General features: G+C 45.8%; 2 protein-coding genes across 6 annotated transcripts; one reads left to right on the top strand and one right to left on the bottom strand.

Annotated features, from left to right (window-relative positions):
• Positions 1 to 1,664: 1,664 nt before the first annotated feature.
• IL5RA (interleukin 5 receptor subunit alpha) lies at positions 1,665 to 17,237 on the bottom strand. 4 transcript variants are annotated; one of them, XM_066327156.1, is made up of 11 exons: positions 17,121 to 17,237; positions 14,644 to 14,777; positions 13,315 to 13,460; positions 12,865 to 13,003; positions 11,985 to 12,117; positions 11,715 to 11,905; positions 10,611 to 10,756; positions 10,034 to 10,172; positions 8,541 to 8,637; positions 3,712 to 3,793; positions 1,665 to 1,939 (listed from the first exon to the last, which is right to left on the bottom strand). In XM_066327156.1, exons 2-11 carry the CDS (start codon positions 14,711 to 14,713, stop codon positions 1,847 to 1,849), a joined length of 1,236 nt encoding a protein of 411 aa, XP_066183253.1. In that variant the 5' UTR covers positions 14,714 to 14,777; positions 17,121 to 17,237; the 3' UTR covers positions 1,665 to 1,846. The 4 variants fall into 4 exon arrangements, with proteins under 4 accessions (XP_066183253.1, XP_066183254.1, XP_066183251.1 ...); XM_066327157.1 differs by lacking the exon at positions 17,121 to 17,237 and having other exon boundaries at positions 14,644 to 14,856; XM_066327154.1 differs by lacking the exons at positions 14,644 to 14,777; positions 17,121 to 17,237 and having other exon boundaries at positions 13,315 to 14,626.
• A 2,086-nt stretch (positions 17,238 to 19,323) lies between these two features.
• On the top strand, positions 19,324 to 24,369 carry TRNT1 (tRNA nucleotidyl transferase 1). Of its 2 annotated transcripts, XM_066327153.1 has the most exons (8): positions 19,324 to 19,475; positions 19,598 to 19,704; positions 20,498 to 20,691; positions 21,253 to 21,391; positions 21,574 to 21,700; positions 21,879 to 22,072; positions 22,242 to 22,492; positions 23,219 to 24,369. In XM_066327153.1, exons 2-8 carry the CDS (start codon positions 19,644 to 19,646, stop codon positions 23,465 to 23,467), a joined length of 1,215 nt encoding a protein of 404 aa, XP_066183250.1. In that variant the 5' UTR covers positions 19,324 to 19,475; positions 19,598 to 19,643; the 3' UTR covers positions 23,468 to 24,369. The 2 variants fall into 2 exon arrangements, with proteins under 2 accessions (XP_066183250.1, XP_066183249.1); XM_066327152.1 differs by lacking the exon at positions 19,324 to 19,475 and having other exon boundaries at positions 19,482 to 19,704.
• The last annotated feature ends 118 nt before the right edge of the window (positions 24,370 to 24,487 follow it).

Raw genomic sequence — 24,487 nt, 5'->3', positions numbered from 1 at the left:
AGCACATGGAGGAAATACACTGGAGGCACAAATGTTCTATTAATGAGCCACATTAATTTTGATGGAGCAATGCCACTTCACCCAGATGAGAACTGGCTCATTTATTATAATTATTTTTAGTCTGTAGTACTTGGGAACTCCCATTTCTTTAGGCACCTCCCAAAGAACTTATTGGCTGGATGAAACCTTTCTTTTTATTCTTTGTTAACATGTTTAACCCAGCTCCATGAACAGGAGGTTTATTGGAATTAGAAGGAATTCTGCAAGACCAGGAGAACTTCACTGCCCACAGCCAGGGAGGTGAAAGGTCTGGGGCAGGAGGTTTATTTGGGAACTCCCTCAGTGGATCACAGAACAAAAGGAAATAATTCAGAAACTGAGGCTGTCTCAAGCCCAGATCATCTAAGATGGAACAACAGAGAGCAAAGAAAACCAGGCTGCACTATTGGCCTTGGATTTTCAGAATTTCTGGAGTTGCCCACCCAGGAGGAGCCCAGCTCATTGCAGCTCAGCCTCTAAAGAGCACCAGGCTGTCCTTGGCACATCTCTTTAATGATTTCACATTTGCAAACTCTCTGTTCCCAGGCTGGTTTGGTTTGTTTTGTCGGTACAATTGAGGAAGTTTATCTGTTTATGCCATTTTTCTCTTTTTTTTTTTTTTTTTTCTTTCTTCCCCCTCTTAAGCTTTAATCTCTCATGGCAGGAAGAACAAACACTCCCTGGCTGTCCTCCTGCAGATGCTGCCAGCTGATGCCAGAGCCTGAAAAAGAGCCTTGGATGGGGGCAAGGTCCTGGGGAGCAGGAGATCCCACCCATCCCAGCAGGATTCCCTCTCTCAGGAGTGTCAAAATCACAGGTGAAGCTCTGTTTTATCCTGAAATGTGGTGCCTGAGTGCACAGAAGGAGCAGCTTTGCTCACAGGTTCTAACTGTATACCAGGTGCCCAAGCAAACTACCTTTTGTCTTAGATAACCTACAAAATCCAGAAGTTTCTGGTGTTTTATAAAGTCCTGAGGCAGATGAGAATCACAGAATATCCTGAGTTGGACAGGACCCACAAGGATCGAGTCCAGTGGTCCCTACAGGGATCCAACCACCACCTTGGTGTGTCAGCACCATGCTGAGCTGATCCCAGGGGGTTCCCTCCAGCCCCAAACGCTGCAGTGTCACTTGCAAAGCAAGATAAGGTGCCTTGGAGCAGTGCAGAGGACACTGGCCATGCACAGCCCCCACACAGGCTGCTCTGGCTGCACAGGCACACCTGCCTTGACCCAGGAACTGCATTCCCATGGAGGTTTCTCAGGTGGAAATTCACCTTTCCATTACAAAGTGTGGCAGCAAAGGCCAGGTGAGTGTCCCTGCTCTCATGGTGGCCTTGCAGCACTGGGGGTGACAGCACTGGGGGTGACAGCACTGGGGGATTCCCAACTTTTTCTGTTCTTTTCCCAGTGTTTGACCCCTCTTGGTCACTGCCAGGACCACCTCACTGCATCCACAGGGCAGTGCCAAACCCAGTTTGCATCTCCAGTTGTCAGAGCAAGGTAAAACAAACATCCAAAAGATTAAGCTGCCAAGCAGAAAAAAAAAAAAAAAATTAATCCATTTTCCAAGTTTTTCCAAGCTTCCAAAAAGCTTTCTCAAGGTGGTTTTTTGGGGGGTTTTTTTTTGGTTGTCTTTTGTTTTTTGTTTTTTATCTACCCAGCCTTTGTACCACGAACTTAAATCCTGCTTGAGCTGGTGCTTCCTGCTCGGTAACAAGGCACCTGGTGGAGGCAAATCCTGCTCCTCAGTGGGAACAGGGACACAGAGAGGTGACACACGGTGGTGGGTGACACTGTGGAGCCTCTCAGAACACGGAGTCATCGAGGACACTGCAGGAGAAGCCCTCAGCCAGGCTGCTCACCTCGGTCTCCGTGGAGCTGGTGCAGGTCCGTGCTCTCTGCAAAGCAAACAGCCCTTGGAGCTGGGAGCTTGGGCTGGGGGAGTGTCAAGTGTTCGAATTGGTGCATTTAGAGAGGGATTAACCCGAAGTGTTTGGTGGTTTAGGAGCTCAGAAGGGTTGGGTTTAACAGGGGGATTTTCACCCTCCGGCTGAAGCTCTCAGAGAACTGCTCATCCTCTGTCCCTCGAGCCCTGCACCCCCAAATCCCCCATCTGTCACCTTTTACCACAGTGGCCACCCCTCTGTAGCCAAGGACAAAGAGCCCAGGAGGAGCTGAAGGACACGGAATCATGGAATCATTAAGGCTGGAAAAGATCATCAAGGGCAGCCTTCAATGAGATCCCACCACAGCCACTAAATCCCATCACAAAGGGCCACATCCAAAAACCAGGTGGGTTTTGAACACTTCCAGGGCTGGTGACTCCAGCACTTCCCTGGGGAGCCTTTTCCAGGCCCTGACCACCCTTCCAGTGAGGGATCGTGGTTTGGGGTGCTGGGAATTTTTCTCAATCCACAGCAGCAAAGCCCATCCTGACAGAGCTGCACAAACAAGTGTGCAGGGCTGGAGAGCTGCAGGAGGGAGCAGAAGCAGTGGCTGAGCTGCTGGGAAGCCCTGCAGGGTGACAGGTGACACAGCAGGGACCAGCAGCTTCCCACGGGCCACCACCGTGCAGGGCTTTCGTCACCTCCTCCTTGTTTACACCGAATTCAGGAACTGAGTGTCCCCAGCAAACATCTTCCCTCTCCCTGGTGACCTCAGCGGGGCCCTGGGTGATGTCCTCACCTCTCCTTGTGGCTGTGGTGCCAGCACAAAGCCTCTGGCTGGTGTCACCCCCCACATCCAGCTCACTTTGAGCAAAGAGACCGAAAACAAGGCACTGCTGCTTCTGAGAACGTGAAGCTGCCTCTCCAAGCTCACATTTTCTAGCTGCAGCATTAATATTTGCCTTTTCTTGTATTCTCAGTTGGGACGCCCCAAGCTGTGGTATTTTACACCATTTAATTCAAAACAAAAATTTTATGATCATCTTTCAAGCCTTTTTACCTTGAGCAGACCCTGGAGTAAGAACAACATGCAAAAAAATCAACCCCTTTGTTCCAAGGGGACAAATGAAAATGAAGTTGTTGAGCAGCCCTTCCCCTGAGCAGACAATGAGGGGGTTTATCTTATCTGTGAGGTAAATGTATTTATCAGAAGGAACAGCAAAGGCAGACAGGCTTAAGTCCAGCTTAACAGTAGGAGCAAAGCATTTTGAATTGTTAGGCTGAACACACTCAGGTCTCCAGGAGTCACCCTGCAGTCTCTGCCAAGGCAGAGCTCTCTGCCTGGATGGGGAAAAACTGCATTTCCCTACAAAAACCACAGCCATAGGTGTGCCTGAACTTCAGGGTACATGAACAGAGCACTGGACAATAGCACTTCATCCTTGTGCTCATTTTGAGCCCTTCCCAAAACACAACATCTGCAAACACAGCCAGATGCTCAGCTGCAGCAGACTGGGACCTGTCCTGGGCAAAGGGAGCAGCCACAGAGCGAGGTGACAATCTGCCACAGCAGTGAGGGTGGCAAAAACAGCCCCAGGAACTGCTGAATTCTCTGGGTTTAGTGGCCAAGGGGTTGGACTTAATGGTCTTGGAGATCTTTTTGAGATTTTATGATTCTATGACTCTCTTCGCTCTCAGCCTTAGGGGGAAAAAGCAGCACACAAACAAAAACATTCTTTTTGTTTAAAAGGCAAGCAAACAAACCAAAAAAAAAGTTCTTTTACCTCGTAGTCAATTGGAAAAGGGTCTCGGAATTTGTTGCTGGGCGTTGGGATTGGAGGGAACAGTTTACTCCAGACGTGGTTTCTGTAAGAAACAGCAGTGGAGGGATGTGAGAGAGTCGCTGTTCCTGGGGGATGAGGGACACGGGGAAATAAATCACACAGGTGCTCAGCCCCAGGAGCACCTCCACTCAGAGATAATGGTCCCCACTGGGGCTGGGCGAGCTGTGCCACCCTCCCAGGACACCTCTGAGCGCTGGGGACAGGCAGGTGACAAGGAGGAGGTGGCTGAGGCTGTCCCCAGCCTCTCCCATCCACTGCCAGAGCTTTCAGGGCTGTCTGGAGAGAAATGAATGCCTCTGACCTGGCTGTTCAGGCTGCTGCTCCTCCCGAGGGCTCTGCTGTCATGTACCTCGTGTGGACAGCCAAGACAAGCTGCCTCGTGCTCAGGCTTTGGTTTCTGGACATGAACTGCCAGTGAAACATGGGAGGAGAGCAGCCACGAATAATTGTGTGCTGAGGGAGCCGGGAGCAGGCAGGGGAGGGCACCAGGGACAGCTGAGAGCAAATGGTTCTGCTCAGGGCTGTGATAGCTCATCCTGCTGACGCCCTCTGAGAGCCCCTTCCCTGCCTGACACCCCCTGGGCTGGCAGCACAGGGGGTTTGTGATAGCAGCTGCTGCAGACAGAACCTTTCCTTGTCTTTGATAGGTGGCAGAGCTCAGATCTCACATTCCAGGTGCTGAAACACCTGGCTGGCTCCAGCCCTGGACAGCACCCTGTCCAAAAGGGACAGGTTTTAAGGGGAACTTGGCCTGAGTGAAGAGTGCTCAGCCCAGAACTGGTATCCAGGGTCTGTTCTGGAGGATGCAGGGATGTGTTCATGGTGTGGGGCTGCTGGGAACAAGGGCAGATCTGCTCCTCTGCCCTGTTGATTTTGGGACAATCCCCCTGGCTGATTGTCTCAGACAGGTAGAACAATTATAAAAGAAAGGCTTTATGAAATCAGGCCTCTCTCTGCTAAAATTGCCAAAGCTGGCTTGTCATTTCTTTCAAGTGCAGCTAAAGAGCAATTTGCAAGTTCCCAGGTGAGGCTGCTTTGAGAATGAGAAGTTAATTTAACACAACAATCGATTCTGAGGGTGAAAAAACAAATGCACCTGCGCAAACAATAAGATTTGTCCCATGAGAACCCACAAAGGAAAAATGTAAACCTTTCTAGAGAGAGAAGATTTGATGGACAAACACCACAGCCCTCACTGACCAAGGAAGTGAGTTTCACTGTATTGCTGACAGCAGGTTTAACACAGTGCCTGCTGAAATTTCCTGTAGATAGGAGTTTTGTGGGTAAAGAACTGGCTTTTTGCATGAGGAAAATGGAAGCTTGGCTGATTCATTCCAACAGCTGATGTCTGCTTAGTTCAGTGCTTATGTTCTTAGGGCTATTCTTCTTCCAGAAGCTTTCTGAGTTCTGTCAAGTTTACCTTTATCCTATTACTATTCTCCTGGTGAGGAGGAATAATATTTTCTGTCTATGAGCTTGGAGCTAAAGCTTCCTGGCTGAGCTGCTGCTGCATTGAAGGTGACATTGATGCTTCACTAATTATCAGGTGAAGGGCCACACCACACTGCTCACCCCACAGACAGGAGCTGTGGGAGCTCTCCCCTCTGCTGCAGGGGGATGAGGCTTTGGGAGGGAATTGCCCAGCCCCAAATGGGAATATGGGGAGGAAAAACAGGCTGTGAGGTGTTTTGGGGAAAACATTTGTATTTTTTTTTGTTGTTGTTGAAATGCTGGACACAGCAGAGGCACTGCTGGGTGCAGAGGAGCAGCCAGGCTGTTTGTTCCCCACCACTGGGGTGGGACAGGAAAGTGGCTGCTGCTGCTGGAGCTCAGGAGTGGGGCAGGATGAGTGCCAATATTGTTATTTCAGTAACATCTGGCATCATCTCCATCCTCTCCACCCCTCCCAGCTCTCCTCCTAAGGGCCTTTGTGCCCTTACCCAGGGTGGCTTTGCATTGTTGTCTTCACAGCTCCTACACCTCACCAGCTCTCACAAACTCATCAAAAGGCCACATCATTCCCCCTGCAGCTCATCTCAGCTCTGATTTATTCCACTGCTGTACAAAGTACCCAACAATCGTTGGTTCTGCTTGGAATTGGCGTGTTTCTGGTCGTGCTGTTTGCCAATGAAAGATTTTGATGGAGCCTTATCGAAATTATTTATTGAGGCAGCAAAAAGCATAAATGACACGTCACTTCTGGAAGGGGAACACTTAAGGAAGGGTGCCCAAAGAGAAATTTTATGAGAAATGAGGCAGAAGTGTGTCCATGGGGGCTGCTTTGCAGGGAGGATTTGCTGGGGTGGTGCCCTCAGAATGGTTCTGTTCTTTTTTGGAGGTCACTGAAAAGTCATTAAAGTCATGTCATTAACAAAAAGCACACACAAAAAGGTGTGTCTGTCTGCACAGGTGAAGGCACAGCCTTTCCATGATCACTTCAGGCCTTGGACACACCCCACAGGAGCCTCGTGCCTTAAATCAGCATTTCAGGGTCTCTGGGTTTTGTGCTGCGTCTGTCTTTCTGAAATTCCCACCCTTCCCACAGGCTGTGACGTGAAAAGGCCAGAGAGGAACCAAGAGAAGCAGGCAGGAGAACAAGCTCTCCTTGCTCTGTGATGAGCCTGAGGAAGGATTTGTTTGAACTCTGTGTCAGAGTGGCTCCCCTGAGATTCCCCGTGGAGTTTTCCCAAAGCTGGCAGGTGAGTGCTGCTCGTGGGGGCAGAACAGGGGTGACCACCCCGATTTTGGGCTGAGGAGGGCACTGAGAGCCCTGGTGCCAGAACAAATTACTGACTCCATCCTGCTGTGGGCTCACCTCCAGGAAGAAGATGATCTTCCTAGGGAAGCACAGAAGCTGCTCACTGCTAAAGGCAGAGGGCAAACCAGGAAAACATTCAATTGTGGTTTTTATCAGGACTCCAAGCCCATCGTGAGTGAAGGGAAAAGCCTGCCCAAACAGTCCCAGAGGGCCCCTTTGCCTTGCAGCACTCCTCCCAAATGGTGGGGCTTTATCCCTGATGCCTGCAAGTGCACAGAAAATTTATATACTTCTTGGCTGTAATGAAATTCCTCCTAATGGCTGCAAATCGCAGGAAATCTGAAACGATTCCGTGGCTTGAATTGCAGAGTGCACTCCATGAATTTTCAAGAGCAGTAAAAACAGAGAGTACTAATGAAACTGTGATCTAGGAAACCTGCTCGATTTTTCTCTTTTTTAATATCTGCAGGTACAAACTCTGTGTTTCATCTTCTCACACTTCCCCATCCTCCCAGGGCAGGCTGGGGATTAGAGAAGGACAAGGAGCAGCATGGAAGGGTGGAATAAGGTGAGCAGCTCCATGAAATTCAGTGTTAGGAGGGAGGTAAAACTTTCATCACGTTGGCACAGAGAGAAGGTAATGAGCCCTTGGATGCTGGGGAATTTTATACTGGAGAGAAACTCCTGGAAGCAGCCAAGGTAGCAGCAAACAGCTGAACCTGGAAAAGCTCCCAGAAATTTGGATTAAAATCATAAAGTGCATTAGTACAGCACCTCCAAGTTGAGTAGAATTGTACCCTGGATTTATTTCTCACCCTGTATGTGTTCCAGGGTCTCCAGAGGGGGTAAATGTAATATTCAAATGCTTGCAGAACTCCACAGGAGGATGTGGAGCAGTGTGACTGCTGCTAGCTGCTGTTGGTTCTGCTGTCCCAAAGAGAGAGGAGAGGAGAGAGCTGGAGAAGATGCTGGAGCAGGGGAGGAACCTCCAGCAGCTACAGGTCAATCCATAAAAGAACCATGTGAGTAAGACAAACTTGGGGATTTTCAGCGAGACATCAAGGCTGCAGAGCTGGGGACAAGTGTGTGACACAGGAACAAACTCCCCAGGGAGTTCAACATATTATTTTTATTTATAGACATCTGTGCTGTTCCTGCCACAATCCTTCCTTGAGCAGAGCTCTGCTAATTCAGCTGCCCTGAGAACAGGTCACACAGGCAGAGTTAAGACCAGTTATCCCCTCAGAACATCCCTGCACACAAGATTTTGGATACTGGAAACACAGCACAGAGAGGAAAACAGCCAAGGATGCAGCAGGATGATCAAGAAATAAAAAGGCATTGAAGAAATTAATAAGGAATTAGCACTTCCATTAAAGGGAGCTGTGTTTATTGTGGAAATAACAATTCCAATTGCTGCTTGCTGCATGTTTCAGGGAGGAACTTCTAATTGCATGGATCCTTTAATCCATCACTTATGATTTGACTGTCACAGACACAAATCCAAAGTGTAGCTGGGCTTCCTCACTGCACATTTGAGGAGTTTTGGCCTTTACTATATAGCATCCAGAGCCTCTGTATAATTAAAAATAAATTCAGTAATTCAAATGCTCAAAGCAAACACCAGGGGTTTGGGTATTTTGAAATCTCTGAGCAGCTTTCACCAGGGATAAATGAAGATTTCTGGGGAAATCACTGACCCAACCAGGTGCTTTTAAGTGAAGAGATGAGATAAGGACAGATTTTTAACAAATTTTAACAAATTCACCTCACTCAATATAGGGATTTGTTGTCTAAGATTAAATTGAATAACTCTCTTACTCCACCAATTTTGCTGAATGTTATTACTGATAATTAATGAGGCTGATTATTTTTGCTCTGTATATTTAGGCAAACTTGGCTTTTTCTCAGAATTAAGCTAAGCTTGTGACACACACCCCCCCCCCATTTGTTGAATGCCTGGTCCTTGGTTATGTTGCAATTAAAAAAAATAAATATGCTAATTACTTACATTTTGCATATTATAGCAACAAGCAGGAATGTGCAGGACGTGGACACACAAAGCAGAGTGAGCATCCAGGCTGTGGAATTCTCCAGTTTATTTTGCCCTGAATTTTAAAGAAAAAAAAAAAAAAAAGGAAACAGAAATTAAATGTATTCTTATAGTAGTGATTATTTAAAATGTGTTTAGAATTTAAATATTGTCATTATTTCATCAGCTGTTTAATGTGGTTGTATTCAGATCACAAATGAAGGTGCAGATTTTGAGGACTTGATGCCTAGAGTAAGAAAAGAAATGCAGAGCTTCCAGAAGAGTTTCCATGGCACTCAATTTCTGATTTCAACAAAGATTTTCTTTCATTTTGGCATAAAGGAGAGAACAAGTAGCTGAGAAAGTTATTGTGCCAATGAACTGCAACAAGCCCCTAAAAACCCCTTTCCATGGGAAAAACTGATTTAACATCTGGTCCTGGCCTTGGATATTGTTGAGATTTAAATAAATTCTTAGGGAAGACCAAATTTGTTTTGCCATCAGAATGAATTTTCCATGTTTTCTGTGTGAGCCAGGTGGGGAGGCCAGGTTGGGGAAAGGAGGCAAAACACTGCAAATTTAAATTTGTGATACCAGAGGGGAAATGTAGTAAACAGGAGAGTGTAACAGAGTATTTTTGAAGTGAAAACAAGGAAGTTAAGAAACTCCAAAGATAAGAGCAGAGGAGGATGTCTAAGAACAAACAGTTGATAACGTGCAGTGATAAAGGAACTGTTATTTCCAGAACAACTTGCTCAGCAAGCAGGAAACACAAAACACAGTGGGGCAAATGATCAGGCTCCAAAGATGCTAAAATCATGTTGTTTTTCCCCCCAACATTTAAAGGGTGAGATAATTTCAGTAAATTAAATTCAAAGCCCTGTTTCCTGTTAAAATCCTGTGATGCTCCTGATTAGGCAGCATTTGCTCCCCAGCAATGGGGATGCTAAAACATGTAAGATCATGTTCTTTTTTTCCCTCAGCATTGAAGGGGTGGGATAATTTCAGTGAATTAATGGTTGACATGGTCTCTCATTTTTATTTCCAGCATGAACATCACAATGAGGGCAGGGAAACACCTGAAAAAACTGAAGTGATGCAAGAAAAGGCCTTGAGTTTAAATCAGTCTCTGGAAATATTCCCAAAGCATTGCCTAAAACCAGCCTTCTCACAAGGAGCTCATTTTTAATGGAATAGATTTAAATCTCCTTGGCATTGACAAGGTTTTTTTTTCCTTCAAATCCCTGTTTTCCTGTCTCCTGTTGGAATTCCAGGATGTTGCACGTGCTCCTGATGAGGCAATAATGGGAAATATTCTATTGCTCCTCACCACTGGAATAAAGGGAAATATTCCATTGCTCCCAAGCAATGGAATAATGGGAAATATTCCACTGTAATAATGGGAAATGTTCCACTGTAATAATGGGAAATATTCCATTGCTGCCCAGCAATGGAATAAAGGGAATTCTTACCAACATAAATGATTTCACTCCAGTCACTCCAGAAGCCTGTGGCACGGCAGATGTGGTTGTGGTTGGCCCTGATCCTGATGGAATACCTGCTGCTGACATCCACCCGCACTCGGAAGCTGTTGGAGGGGATTCTCAGGATCTGTCAGCAAAAGGATTTGTGCTGTTAAGAGATCAATTAAGACTCAGCCATTTAGATAACAAGTTTAAACCATGTTTATCTTTTCATGGTTTTTATTCACTGTGAGCAGCTGGCTTTGCTTTGGAGGTAAGAGCTCCATTTTTATAGGTGGGACTTCTAACACACCAAAATTCCAGGGAAAATTTCTCAAAGAAAAAAAAAAAAGCCTAATTTTTCCATTCTTCCTCCAGATTCTCAATGCAGCGTTTTCGAGATGGGTAAAAAATTGTTCTGAATCCAGATGCACAAATGGAAAAAATCCAATTTTGTCCTGCTTCCCCAAGCTCCTTGGGGATGGTTTGTTGCAGATGTAAAAGGCATTGAGGAAAAGAGGAAGGTAAATTCCAGCTGGAGAGGACAAGGATGTTGGATAATCTTGGATGCTGGAAGAGCAATTACCTGCTTGTTACCTGACTTCAGGTTGACGAGATAAAATTCATATTCAAAACATTCCTCATGGAAAGGAGAAATTGGCTTCTCCCACATGGCCAAGAGATCATTCTGCTGCAGGGATATGGTGATATTTCTGGGAATATTCACTTTCTCTGCAAAAAAAGAAAACAGTACTGGTGAGTTATTTACAGAGAGAAGTTTAAATACTAAAAACTGGAGCATTTTATAACCTGATAGTGTTTCCAAGTAGGTCCTATAATTATTGAATCTATTTCCCTTTTTGGATTGAAAAGATAAGGATTTAGGAGGAGTAACTACATTGCTGGTAATAGTTACAGGAAAATAGTTTGGAAAATCCACTTAGAAGTTTTGGAAAATTAGATTAAGGGGGAAAGAGGAACTTATTAAATTAACTTTCACAGAAGTATTAAAGGAATGATAGAACAGTTAGAAACACTTCATTTCCAGGAAGAAGAAAATGCAGATGTAGTCAGGTAAATTATAGAAAAATAGAAAAAAATTGAAGAAATTCAGCTGCTGTTATGGGAATGATTTTGAAGATGAAAATATGTGATTTTTTTTTTCTTAGTGAAAAAGAGAACTGTTATCTGTTTACCAAAAAAGAAACAGGCATGGAACTAATGAGGGAAAGTAAATTATTTGTGTTGATGATGGATGATAGACAATCATGGCTGATATTCCCTTTATTCCATACTCTAATGCCTTCCTTTAGAGGACAGAGTTGCCTTGAACACCACGTGTCTTATTCCTTTTAAAGAAAGGCTGCAAAATTAAGGGTAATAAAAACTGTGTGCTGAGGTATATTGATTAAATCAACTGAAAAGCAATATTGGGAATAATGCTTTGGCAAACAAACAGAAAAACTAATTGCCTTTACTAGCTTTTAGTTATGCCATTCTACAATCTAAAAGAGATGATTAAAATCAAATTTAGCTAAAACAATCCCATTATTGCTTCCAATTTCCTGAAGATGACTATACAAAATCAACACATCCTTTCACCTGCATCAAGAACCACTCAGAATTTCCTCACATTTTCACAATCCCGCTAGACATTTTTGATTTTTTTTTAATATATATTACTACTCACCGATGGCATTTTGGTTAAATAACTGCTGAAAAGGCTTGATTGCAGCACGCTGGCTGGAGCCATTAATGTGAATGACAATGAGGTTGTCAATCTCTCCAGGTTTAATCTGAGTCCTTGAAAATCTGCACTCAATATTCCTGTTCCACTTGTCTTTGGTGTAAGTGGGGCATTCCTCAGTGTGGGCCTCGTACCTAAATTAAAATGCTGGTGAGACAGGGTGCTGCTCTTAAAAGAAATTCACTGCTGGCTGGGAAAGGAGCAAAGACCAACCTGTAAAACAGAAAGTATTTGGTGTCTTCAGGTGCCCCTTGGCCAGGGAGCCACGTGCAGCACAGAGAGACATTGCCAGGGATGGTGACACGAGTGACACAGGACAAGTTGGTGACAGAGGTCCCTGCAGCACCTGGAGAGGCAAGGAATCTATTTTTAGCAAAACTTTTATTTTTGGCTGAAACTGAGATCCAGTGATTGTGGCAGAGCTCGATGGGAGGAAGGACAGAGCCTGCTACTTTTAATACCTTTCTATATAGAAACACCTTTCTTATATAGAATACCTTTAAATACCTTTTTTATATCCTTTTGATATCTATTTTGGGTTTTTTTAGGAACCGATTTGCAGCAGAGCAGAGAGAAAACCTCACTGCAAAAATAATAACACATTCCTGTTGCTAAAACACTTGGATTCCAGTTTGGAATCAATCAATCAATGAATCAAATTTCCAGATTATTCCAGATATTTCTAAATTGCCAAATTTCCATATTATTGCTGTGTCTCTCCTCCTTATCCACGTGGGTCTGTGGGTTGGGAAGGATGCAGATTCCCACACAGAGTGAGTAAAGCTGTGCCACACAGCACCATATATTTCACATGGAACAGGGCAAAATAACCTCAGGTGCACTGCTCTAGGTAACTCAGCCTCAGCATGGCATTGGCAGAAAATTTTATTGGTGTTACTGACATTTTGCACCTCCAGATTGTACTCCAGGCTCCGCTGCAGCACAGAAAGTTCTGGGCTAAATCCTTTCATGGCAGGTAGAGCGGAAAATGCCCTATTTTTAATTTGAAAGGATTAAATTTGTCACTTTTTAATGTTTAGTCCACAGATTGGGGCAGAGCACAAAATCCAGCCCTTGCCTGAGGTTTCCTGACCTGGCAGAGGTGGGAGGTTTGCCTCCAGCCAGTCACTGCAGACCTCCAGGTCCTCCTGGAGGAGCAGGGTCCGCACGCGTGCCGAGAAGCCGTCGTGGAGCGCCGCCGTTCGCACGCTGTGAGTCCTCCCGGTGTCATACTTGGAATAAAAAAACATCAAATAAACACCACGGGGGCTGGCAGGCAAAATAAGGGACCTGCAGAGACTGAGACAGACACTGGGGTGAGTTCAGTGAGTTGAGCTGAATGGGGGAGCCAGTTAAAGCCAGGATCCATCCTCTCCTCGAGGTGAGCAGTGCAATTCCCAAGGCTCGTCCCAGCAGAGCTGTGCCCATAGGGATGGCTGAGAGGGAAGAGCCCCTGCAGCTCCCAAAGCAGTGTTTGGATAAAAGAGAACAGCAGGGAGGGATTTAGCCTTCTTAGGATCTTTGGTTTATTTTTTTCTCTTACCTCTTCGGGCACAGGGCTCAGGATTTTCACATCGTATCGAATGGTGGAGTTGTTTTGTTCCTGGGCAGGGTTTGGCTCCCAGTGTAACAGCACTTGTGCTAATGCAGACACTGTGAGGGTGAAGTTAACAGGTGGCAAGACCTGAACTGGAAGGGAGGAAACAGAAATATCCATGGATGTCAATCCAGTGAATTGTTTAGAGCAATAGCTGTTTGTAAGCAGTGACCAACACATGCAAATCATTTCATGTCAATATTACATTCTCCCTTGTAAATTATTTCTAATACTTGACCAAAAAAAAAAAAATCCTTAAAATAACCAAAACCCCATCAAATAAGAGATTATTAAAACTTAGCTTAAAAAATTAAATTTTTACAACACTTTCAACTCGAAAATTAGTATGATACATTACATTTGTCTTGTTAATTAGGTTCAGAGTTTTCATCTTGGTCCTCATTGTCACAGAGGCACCTAAGGAATGGGGCTGATGGAGTGATCAACTGCATGAACAATTCTCACCCACATCAGCTGGCAGGAGAAGGCAACGTGGGGGGCTTTCAAAGAGAAGGCTGACAGCCACGAGAAGCTGCATGTGAGAGGAGAACCAAGATGATGAACAGAGGAATTAAGCACAAATGGAAGAGAACACAGAAGGATGGGAACAATAATTTGAAATGACAGGACAAGAAGGGTTCCTGGAGCTCCCATGGAAATGAGGAGGATCTCATGCTGGGGAAAATGGTAGCATATAAATGGCAGTGAAATGATCAATTTGCTTCCCTCCAGTTCTTCAGAGCCTGCCCTCCTTTATTTGCCAAAAACGAGGCAGTTGAGGGCCACCAGCACCCCTGGGAGTGTCCAAGGCCAGGCTGGATGGGACTCTGAGCACCCTGGTGTGGTGGAAGGTGTCCCTGCCCACGGCAGGGGGTGGAACTGGGTGGGTTTGAAGGTCCCTTCCAACCCAGCCCACTCTGGGATTCCATGATCAGCCCTCACTTCCCTTCTCCTGTGATTCCAGCCTTGGATGCCCAGGAGTTCAGTTTTCAAGCACAGACACAGCAGTAGGAAATCTGCCCTGCAAAGGCTCAGAAGACCCCAACACAAGTTGTGTCTTCACAAATTTGAGATTTTTTTTGTCCTCCCAAAGCAAACCAGGCACCAACTGGGAACAATTTGGGACAGGGGACAGTCCCAGGAAGCAGGACAGCAATGGTCATCCCTGGTCCTGTGCCCACGGCATGCCAGGGACAGCTTTATCCACGTGCAGAACACAAAGAGGCACCTTGGGCACCCACTAAAGCTCAGCCCTGGCAGCTGGAAGCTCCTCACCTCCTGCACCTCGAGGTGTGTCTGTTGTCCAAAGGAGGAGCAGGAAAACTGTCACCCCACTGGCTGTCATCTCTGGGTGCTGGATGGACACAGCCAGGCTTCAACACATGTGCTTTGTCACCATTGCACAGGAGCTAAAAAGGAACACAAGGCAAGGATTGAACACCCAAACCACGGGCCATGATCCATCCCCAGGATCAAAGGAGTGGAACTGCTGCCTTGCAGGGACAGACTCTTCTTCTCTTGCAGGAAAATGTTTCTTGTGGGAGCTAAAATTAATACAGGTACCACTGAGCTCATTTCATGGTGCTCCCTTTGCCAGCCCTCTCTGAGAAGCTGCTGGTTTCAAACCTTCATGTGGGGATGTTCAGAGCATCCATGGGATGAGAGCATTTCTCCACGGAAAGTGAGTCAGGTTTGTGTGGACTGGCTTTGGGGAGAGCCCCATTTCCTCCAAGAACAGAAATAACAGTATTTTTAGCTCTCACTCTATATGAAATAGCTCCTTACTGGGATTTACTTTCTAGTTACTCCTCCAATAAAGCTCTGTAAAGACACAGTCACTGCTCACCTCAAGGCTAATTCTCCACCGTTAATTATTGGCTGTAAGAGAAACTGCTTTGTTTGTTTCTAATTTAAATGAACATCAATTTTTAATGCTTAAACCCGGCATTTTCCTATGGATTGTTTCTTGAATTACTGTGAGGGAGAAAAAAAAAAAAAAAAAAAAAAAAATCTGCGTAATCATTCATGTATAACCTCATATAAATATGGGCATTCAGAACAGCAGCTTTCCAAACTGTTCTTACTGAAGAGAAATGCACCCTCCCAGCCCAATCTCAACACCTCCCTGGGGCACTACAGCAATTGCTCACACAGAAAACACAATATTTTCCAATGGTAATGAGCAGGAATAACCCAGGGACTGGAAGCACTCCCACTGATCACAGTTGGAATAATTCTGCTGTACAGTAACTATTTTTCAAAATGCAGTCTGAGTGCTGAGTTCATTAAAATGACACATCATCTACAGTAGAGTGTGTTTTTAATGTCCAACTCCCCTCATTATCTATATTCACATTTTGTGCCTCTGCTTCCCTGACAGCCCAAATGGGCACAAAGGCAGCTGAAACTCGGGAGTTTGGTAATGGATTATTCCTGGGGAGCCAGGCTTGGATTTTGTGCACATTGGGTTATGGAATGACATCTTGGCCAGGCATTTTGGTTCTCCCAAAATGTAGCAAATCACAGACAATGGGAAAAATATTCTTTACAGCGCACATTTATGCCTGCACAAATTACTGGCACATACTCTAATAACTTTTCTCTCTGTTTGGAAGTAAAAATTCATTATCCTCATACCCTCAAAAATAAGAAAGCAACTTTGGGAAAGAAGCTTCATTAGCTTCACTGCTGAGAGCTTTCTCTCTTTTCTTTTTCTTTAAAAAAGCAATGACTTCAGTACATTATTTTAAAAAAGATCTTTTAAAAGCCTCATGTTTTGCAAGTCCTTAGCATTCACATCTGCCTGAATAATGTCAGTGTGTTGGTTTCAGGCAGTATCATAACTACAACAGCTGATTCTCCCTTGGGTTTATTTAAAGTGAGTTTGGCTACCTGTGGATTATTTTTTTAAATTTGTTCACAAAAAGTTAAGAGTTCTGATTTTTTTCCCCTATACTCTCTAAAAGATAGTAAAGATTTATATTTTTTTCTGCTTAAAAGCTTGCATGTATTAGATCCTTTATTTTCTGTGCAGCATGTTACTGACCAGAAATCGGATGTAAAATGTAACTGTAATTCAGATGAGTCCTAGATGATTATCCTGTTCTTTTCAGTTTATTTTTTTCTTGCTTTGTTTTCCAAAATGCCATTTTTCTTTTTCTTGCTGCCAGACTAAGATTGAAAGCCCAGCTTTTGGAAGCTGTATTTCTGCAGCTGTGTAAGACCACAACCCCTGAGAACAAACTGCAGTCTGTGACACCCCGTTTCACGGGAGAAATTGCTGAAAAGAGAATCAAAATAAGTGTATGCAAGTAAAGCCAGTAGCTAGAAGGCTACAAGAGGATTATGCTCCTCACAAAAAATGGATATGGTAAATTTTCAGGACAAAGTTTTGATTATAGAAATAATAAGCAGAGAAGAAAGAGAATATTCTCTTTGTGCAAGGAATATATATTCCTTTTAGAAGGACAGCAGAAATCCAAAGCACAAAAACCAGCCTCCCAAAAGCAATGATTTTCTCCCTTACAGCTGAGGTGTCCCAACACCTCACAAGCAAGGAAGAAGATTCCAGGTGCTTTTCCCAGTGTAAACTGACTTTAAAAAGCAGAGCCTTTTAAAAAAACCCCTCACAAGCAAGGAAGAAGATTCCAGGTGCTTTTCCCAGTGTAAACTGACTTTAAAAAGCAGAGCCTTTGCAGCCTTCAGAGGAGCCCGGGGCAGAGCCAAAGCCCAGCAGACAGCCGGGAGGTTACCTGGGGATCTCAGAGTCCTGGGAAGAGCCGGCTCTGGTGGTTCCCCATCCTCTGGGTGTCCTCCCTGTGGCTTTCTTTTATAACTGCTGCCTTTCAAGAGCCAGCGGGGTTGGGACCTCAGCAGAGAAGGCACAGGACAAGAGAGATAAGCACGTCTTGAAAAAGGGAACTGTGGATTTAACCATGGGGTGGAAGGCTCCGTGCGAGCACAGTCCAGCCCAGAAATGGGTTTATTTTATTTAATTATATACAATAAATATACACATTATTTTATGTATATAGACATATTATAATATGTATATATTATATAAATATATACATATGGCTTTAATTATATTCATGGTCTGAGAGTTCTCTAATGATTTTTCAAGAGCATGAATGTGATAAGTGACTGCAAAGAAATAACTTACAGCCACACTGCTGACATCCCGATTTGTTCTTCCCCTAAAAAAAAATCAAACCCAGACATTGCTGGAAAACCGTGCATGTTTTGGCCAGTTTTTGGTTTTTTTTGTTTTTGTTTTTGTTTTTTTTTTTTTAATGCCATCTTTTCCAAAGCTCTGGACATACAGCCATGAAGACACCAGTAGCTTTTTTGGGAAGCAAAAGCAGCTTCCTAAACATTGTGCTGAAGGCTTTGAGGTGCGATCCTTAGGGCTGGATGACTTCTGCCCTGCCCAGAGAAGCTGTGGCTGCCCCATCCCTGGAAGGGTTCAGGCCTGGAGGACACTCATGGAAGGTGTCCCTGCCCACGGCTGGAGGTTGGAATGGGATTATCTTTGAGGTTCCTTCCAGCCCAACCCATTCCATTGAGATATTAATTTTAAAGAATTAAGGACTTTAGTTAAAGTAGACGTGGACTTGCTGACATAGACTTCCCTTTACATTTTGAAGAATAAAGGACTTTAGTTAAACTAGACATTGCTGACGTAGACTCCCCTTTTACACTGAAACTTCCTTTTTTTAACATAAGCCGGATTTAAGGAACCGATAAATCAGGAGACCTGTCAACTTAATCAATAGACTCCAAGAACACAATGTGATCATAAATCAGATAGTCTTGAGAAAACAGGATCCAGGTGTCACCAACACTAAAAGGTTAAAAAGGCAAAGCGAGGAAGACGCATCTTACTTCATCATTTTGAGACCCCACCCCATAAGAAGGACCACCGACCCATTTCAAAGAACAAACTACGCATGCTTAATTGCTTTTTGGCTAATTACCATACGAAGCGGGGAATGGGATGGACCAGAGTCATGAATATGCATTTGTGTCTTGGGTATTCAACACTTTTGTACATAAAAAGACCCTGGGATCATCTGTAAATTGCGGTGTGTATTTGGGAGCTATCCCTCACGCTGCCCGGCGTTGTAAAAAACATACACTTTCTAACTTCAAACTGTTAGAGAGTCTTTGTCCGTCATAGTTGGATATTGGTATTAGATCAATATCCATATTTTTTTAACAAATCACCATGACTGCTGGTAACACAGGCTCACAAACGGGAGAGGGAACACGACCCGGGCCAAGGGAAGGCCCAGCAGGAACTGGGGCTGTGTGTGAGGGAGAGAAGGCGGCCAAGGACTCACCCTCAGGGACAACCTGGAATTCCAGGTTATTCCAGCTTGGAGGGGCTCAGAATACAATTAAAGCTCCCGCCAAACTGGTGAAAATGGGGGTGATTCAACGCGGGCAAGAGCTCAGCTGCGTTTAGACATTATCAACTGCACATCATCAGCTGTAAATGAGCAATCATCGCTCATATCACTGACATCATCCCTGGATGCGTTTATGAGAAGGATGTGGCGCTCAGTGCCGTGCTTTAGTTGAGGTGTTAGGGCTGGGATGGATGTGATGATCATGAAGGTCTTTTCCAACGGGGTCGTTCCGGTTTTTAATAAATCACAGCGGGCTGAGGGCAGGCGGGGCGGCCGCGCTGAGGGAACGGGGCGGGGGCGGGGCCGGGGGCGGGGCATGGGCGGGGCCAGGGCGGGAAATGGGCGGGTTCGGAGCGGAGTGTGGGCGGGGCATGGGCTCATTGTGGGCGGGGCATGGGCGGGGTATGGGACGGGGCCATGGCGGGGCATGAGGCAGGGCGGGGCCAGGGCGGAGCGGGGGCGGGGCATGGCAGAGTGGGGGCGGAGCCGGAAGTGGGGCCCGGGCCCGGCCCGAAAGGCGGAGCCGCCCCATCCCCGGGCCCGGCCCGAAAGGCGGAGCCGCCTCATCCCCGAACACGGCCCGAAGGCGGAGCCGCCTCCCGAGCCCGGCCCATTCCCAGAGCACAGCGGCCTCCCGGAACCCGGCGCGGCTCTGAGCTCATCTCCCGGCGCCGCCGATCCGGGATCTGCGCCCCGGTGGGTGAGTGAGCGCGGGGCGGCGGGGCCGGGGCGGCGGAGCGGCCGTGCCCCTCAGATGTGGGCCGAGCTCTGGGTCGTGGCCCTCAGATGTGGGCTGAGCTCTTGGTTGTGCCCCGCAGGGCCGGGCTGCGGCTGCTGCGGCGGCTGCACGGCGGCAGCGGCGCCATGAGGCTGCAGGCGCCGCAGTTCCAGGCGCTCTTCACGCCGGGGCTGCGCAGCGTGGCCGGTGAGTGCGGGAACGGGAGCCACAAAAGGGACTGAGCGGGAGGTTGGCCTCGGGAGGGACCGTAAAGATCCATCCAGTCCTCGGGAGGGACCGTAAAGATCCATCCAGTCCTCGGGAGGGATCGTAAAGATCCATCCAGTGCCATGGCAGGGACGCCTCCCACTGTCCCAGGTGCTCCAAGCCCAGTGTCCAGCCTGGCCTTGGCCACTGCCAGGGATCCAGGGGCAGCCGCTGCTGCTCTGGGAATTCCAGCCCAGCCCCTCACCGCCTCCCAGGGAATCCTCACTCCTAAACCTGCCCTCGGTCACCTTCCTGCCGTTCCCCCTTGCCATGTCACTCCATGCCTTCCCTGCATTTTTCTGCTCCCAGAGCCCAGCACTCTCAGCCAGTCTCCAGGGACGTGTCAGAGTTCCTTTTTTCCCCTTTGTAGGTCGATTCCCTGACGCTCTGTTGTTCCTGGAGAAATCTGGGTTCATGGCTCACTATTCCCTGCCATAAATAATCTATATTCTTTCCCCTGACTGTTCCAAATGATCCCCAGCCCAGAGTCCTCAGGACCAACTAGAGACCTGCCAATAGCTGGATTTTCAGAAAAGTAAATCAGAACGACAGGGAGAATACCTGTGGGCGCTCAGCTGTGCCACGATTTAGTGCATTTTGCATGAAGCCATCAATTATTTGCTGCTTCCTGCATATTTGATACTACTCCTACATCTATAATCTCAATTTTGTGAGAAGGCAGGTTATGGCTGGTTGTGCCATGGGTTTATTGCTGATTGGTTTCCTTTCCCAGAGCTGTTTGAGAAGAAGAACTATGAGCTGAGAATAGCAGGAGGGGCCGTGAGGGATTTACTGAGCGGGGTGACACCACAGGACATCGATTTTGCCACCACAGCTACCCCAGCAGAGATGAAGGAGATGTTCACAGCAGCTGGAGTCCGGCTGATCAACAACAAAGGAGAAAAACACGGAACCATCACTGCCAGGGTTGGTTTGGCATTTGTTTGGATCTTTTCTACCTGTCTGGGGATGTGCAGCACGCCCAATAGAAAATTTCCTCCTTATTTGTTAAAGTGTCACAGCAAAGAGTTTAAATGAGACCCTGTTTTAAAGCCTGGAGTGATCTTTTTTTATTATCATTATTCATTGTAGAATTATCATATTTTTCATAATTATCATATTTGAATGCATGTAACCCATTCATGCTGCTGTGTTGTCACCAGAAAAGACAATGTTGGCTGCCCACACATGAGCCTAATGTTTCCTGCTCCTCATTTCCTCTCAAGTCCTGTTTCCTCTGCCTTGCTCTTAGTCTCCATCTCCTGCAGGAAGGTTTCTGCAGGCTCTGTAGAAAACAAATAATGCCAGGATCATTTTTCAGAAGCTGCTGTTTCTCAGCTCTGCACCAAAGCACTGCACACCTTGGCTGTGCACGTGTCCACAGACACAGGGCTGCAAAAACGAGCAGCTTTTGCATCTCATCTCCTTTCCTTTCGTTTCATTTGGTGGCTGTGTTGAAGTAACCGTTGCTGTCTGTGGGATTTGCAGCTCCATGAACAGAATTTTGAAATTACCACTCTCCGAATAGATGTTGTCACCGATGGACGGCACGCGGAGGTGGAGTTCACCACGGACTGGCACAAGGATGCTGAGAGGAGGGATCTCACTGTCAACTCCATGTTTTTAGGTACATTTCAAAAATCATTTATGGAGACAAAGCAGTCAATTTGAGTTTTGCACCAGTGAATCCTGTCCCTGAGATGATCTGACAGACCAAATCCCACAGCTTCTCATTTCCAGATCAGAGCGTTTCGTTGTGCCTGCCGCATTTATAAATTCATATTCTGGGGTTTTTCTCATGTTTTCTAGGTTTGGATGGGACTCTCTATGATTTCTTTAATGGCTATGAAGACTTGAAAAACAAGAAAATCAGATTTGTGGGGAAGGCTACTGAGAGAATACAAGAAGATTATTTAAGAATCCTGAGATACTTCAGGTAAGAGCTTTTGCCTTTTCTTGGTAAATAAACTGTATAAAGTTTCAAAAACATGCAAAAAGATACCAGTGCTGTAAAAAAGAGTTGTAGTTGTCATATTTCCTTTCCAACCCAAATGATGTTATGATTGTAAGTGGAATAGTTTTCTAATCTCACATCCAGGGGTTTTATTTGGCAGATTTTATGGAAGAATTGCAGAGAAACCTGGAGATCATGAGCCTAACACACTGCAAGCAATTAAAGAAAATGCCAAAGGCTTGGCTGGAATATCAGGAGAAAGGATTTGGGTGGAACTGAAAAAAATTCTCCTTGGAAACCATGTCAATCATTTGGTTCAAGTCATGTATGAGCTGGATATTGCCCAGTACATAGGTAAAGTGAAATGAAGTTTGATTTCCTACTCCTATATCTTCTACAGACAGAATTTTGTGGGAAATTGAGCTGAAACTTGGGTTTGCACAGAAATTAGATTTTATTTTGATGCTCTGCTAACAGCCACTTTTCTAATTAACACTTCTTTGCACTTTTTGTGTGTTTTTAGGGCTACCACTTGATGGGAATTTAGAGGAATTTGCCAGAGTCACTAAAAACATCCAAAATCTGTCTCCCAAACCCATGACTGTCCTGACATCCTTGTTCAAGGGGAAGGATGATGTCACAAACCTGGACCTGAGGCTGAAAATCTCCAAGGAAGAAAAGAACCTTGGCCTTTTCTTGCTGAAGCACAGGCAGGAATTAACCAAAGCCCAGGGGCCAGAACCACTTAGACCATACCAGGACCTCCTGATGGATGTGAGTGGAGTTCAGGTGGCTTCACTTGGGCCTTCACACTCAACTGAATTCGTTTTTAGACATTTCTAAAGAACAAACCTCCTGTATTTTAGCAGTTCTCTGGAATTTTAGCGATTTTAGCCATTGCTCTGGAGCAGTTTTTGGACTGATTTAAAAGCCAATCAGGGTGAAAAATGTCACATCCAGTTTCTTGTGACCTTAGCTGAAACTGGCAGTTTGCTGCTGAAATATGAACCAGCAGCTGGACCTCAAGGAGATTTTGGGTTTGTTTTTTTTCTGTGAAATTCAGCTGTGAATTGTGGATGGAAAATCAGTGCAATTCCTGGTGTTCTTCCCGAGGCCCACTGCTCCTTAGGCAGCCTGGGATGTTCTTCCACAGCACCACGAGGGAATTTCAGGGAATTCCCAGGTGAATTCTGCACTTGCAGAGCAGCACCTGATGCTGAGGGCAGGATCTCCCACAGGAAAGGGGATGGAGGAGGATTCCAGCTATTAGCTGGGATTCAGGGAGTCCCCAAGGGATCTCCCAGAGCCTTCAAGGCTCAGTTTTCACACCTGGGAGGCAGGAGAGCTCCTCCCTCCCACAGTCCCAGCCTGGCCAAGACCTTTCCTAACACGGAGTAACGGGACTAGCACACTGCTGAGCGCACACTTGGTTCTGCTGTTTCATCCTGAACCCTTTCCTTTTTTTTTTTTTTTTTTTTTTTTCCCTTTTTTTTCTCCCAGTCTAGAGAAGCCCACACCAATTCCAAGATCTTTGAGCTGCTCAAGTACCAAGGAGAGGAGGAGCTGCTGAGAGCAATGCAGGAGTGGAGTGTGCCCTCGTTCCCCGTCAGCGGCCACGACCTCCGCAGGATGGGGATCTCCTCGGGGAAGGAGATTGGGACAGCGCTGCAGCAGCTGAGGGAGGAGTGGAAAAAGAGTGGCTACCACATGGATAAAGAGGAACTGCTGAGCTGCCTGAAGAAGTTGTGAAGTGAATAAAACCAGAACTGTCTGTGGCCTGATCCCAAGTGGAATGAGCTCCGGGGAAACCTCTCACAGGCAGTCGGAGCGTTTCGTCACATTTAACGTTTTCGTTGTTGATTCCTGACTTCTGCCAGGGAGAGGTTTCAGTCTGTAATAATGTAAAATGTTGGTTGCCAAATTCCACCTTCTCTTTGCTGGTTTTACTGGTAAATATTTACTGGTTTATCATGGCTTAGGGCATGAGAGGTGACAGCAAGATTCTTCTCCTTCTGACTTTGGATATCCAAAAAAAAAACCCCAAAAAATAAATCCCCCCCCAAAAAGGTTGTTTGCATCCTCTAGATAAAACCATGGAGGGGTTTTTATGTGCTTAGGAGACTGGAAATAATGGGCTCTATCTTAACTCTTTTTGTACTTGAAGCTGGATAACAGCTGGAAATACTCACTCCAGCAGTTCCCAACAGCCTCACCGTGGAAATCCAGGCTGTGTTCTAGGGCTGCTTTTATTTTCCAGAATTCCAGAATCAGTTTTGGGGTAAAAGGATGACTTGGCTGAGTAAGTATCACAAATTTTCAGTAGTTTTTCAGTCACTTATCACTGAGTAATTAAATCCACGTCAAGCTGGTGAAGGTTCTACATTTTATTTTCTACTTCAGGTGTGAGACAAACAATTAAGGTTAATTAACATTAAGAAGGGGAGATCCAGCTCCTTGTTTTGGGAGTTTAGGGATTTGGAGCAGAGCTCTTCCTGGACTTTATGAATGTCTTTTTACCCCTGGGGTTTTCGGTGTGCTGTTAAAAAATCTCTGGGAGCAGCTCCTGTGTGTATAAACCTTGTTGCAGGTTGGAATTTTCCTACAGAACCATGGTAACGAAATAAACTCCTTTGGATTTCATTTCCCTTGGATATCCTTTCGCAGCACTAGATGGCAACACTGGAGCAAGGCTGGATTAAAAAAAAAATCAGCATTTTTGGGCTTTGATTTTCCTGGGATGGATGGTCCTTGGAATAAACTCTCCTGAAG

This window comes from Sylvia atricapilla, chromosome 11, assembly GCF_009819655.1.
Source record: "Sylvia atricapilla isolate bSylAtr1 chromosome 11, bSylAtr1.pri, whole genome shotgun sequence".
Taxonomy (NCBI): domain Eukaryota; kingdom Metazoa; phylum Chordata; class Aves; order Passeriformes; family Sylviidae; genus Sylvia; species Sylvia atricapilla.
The sequence above is the reverse complement of the archived record's forward strand: the minus strand, read 5'-3'. Positions and strand labels throughout refer to the sequence as shown.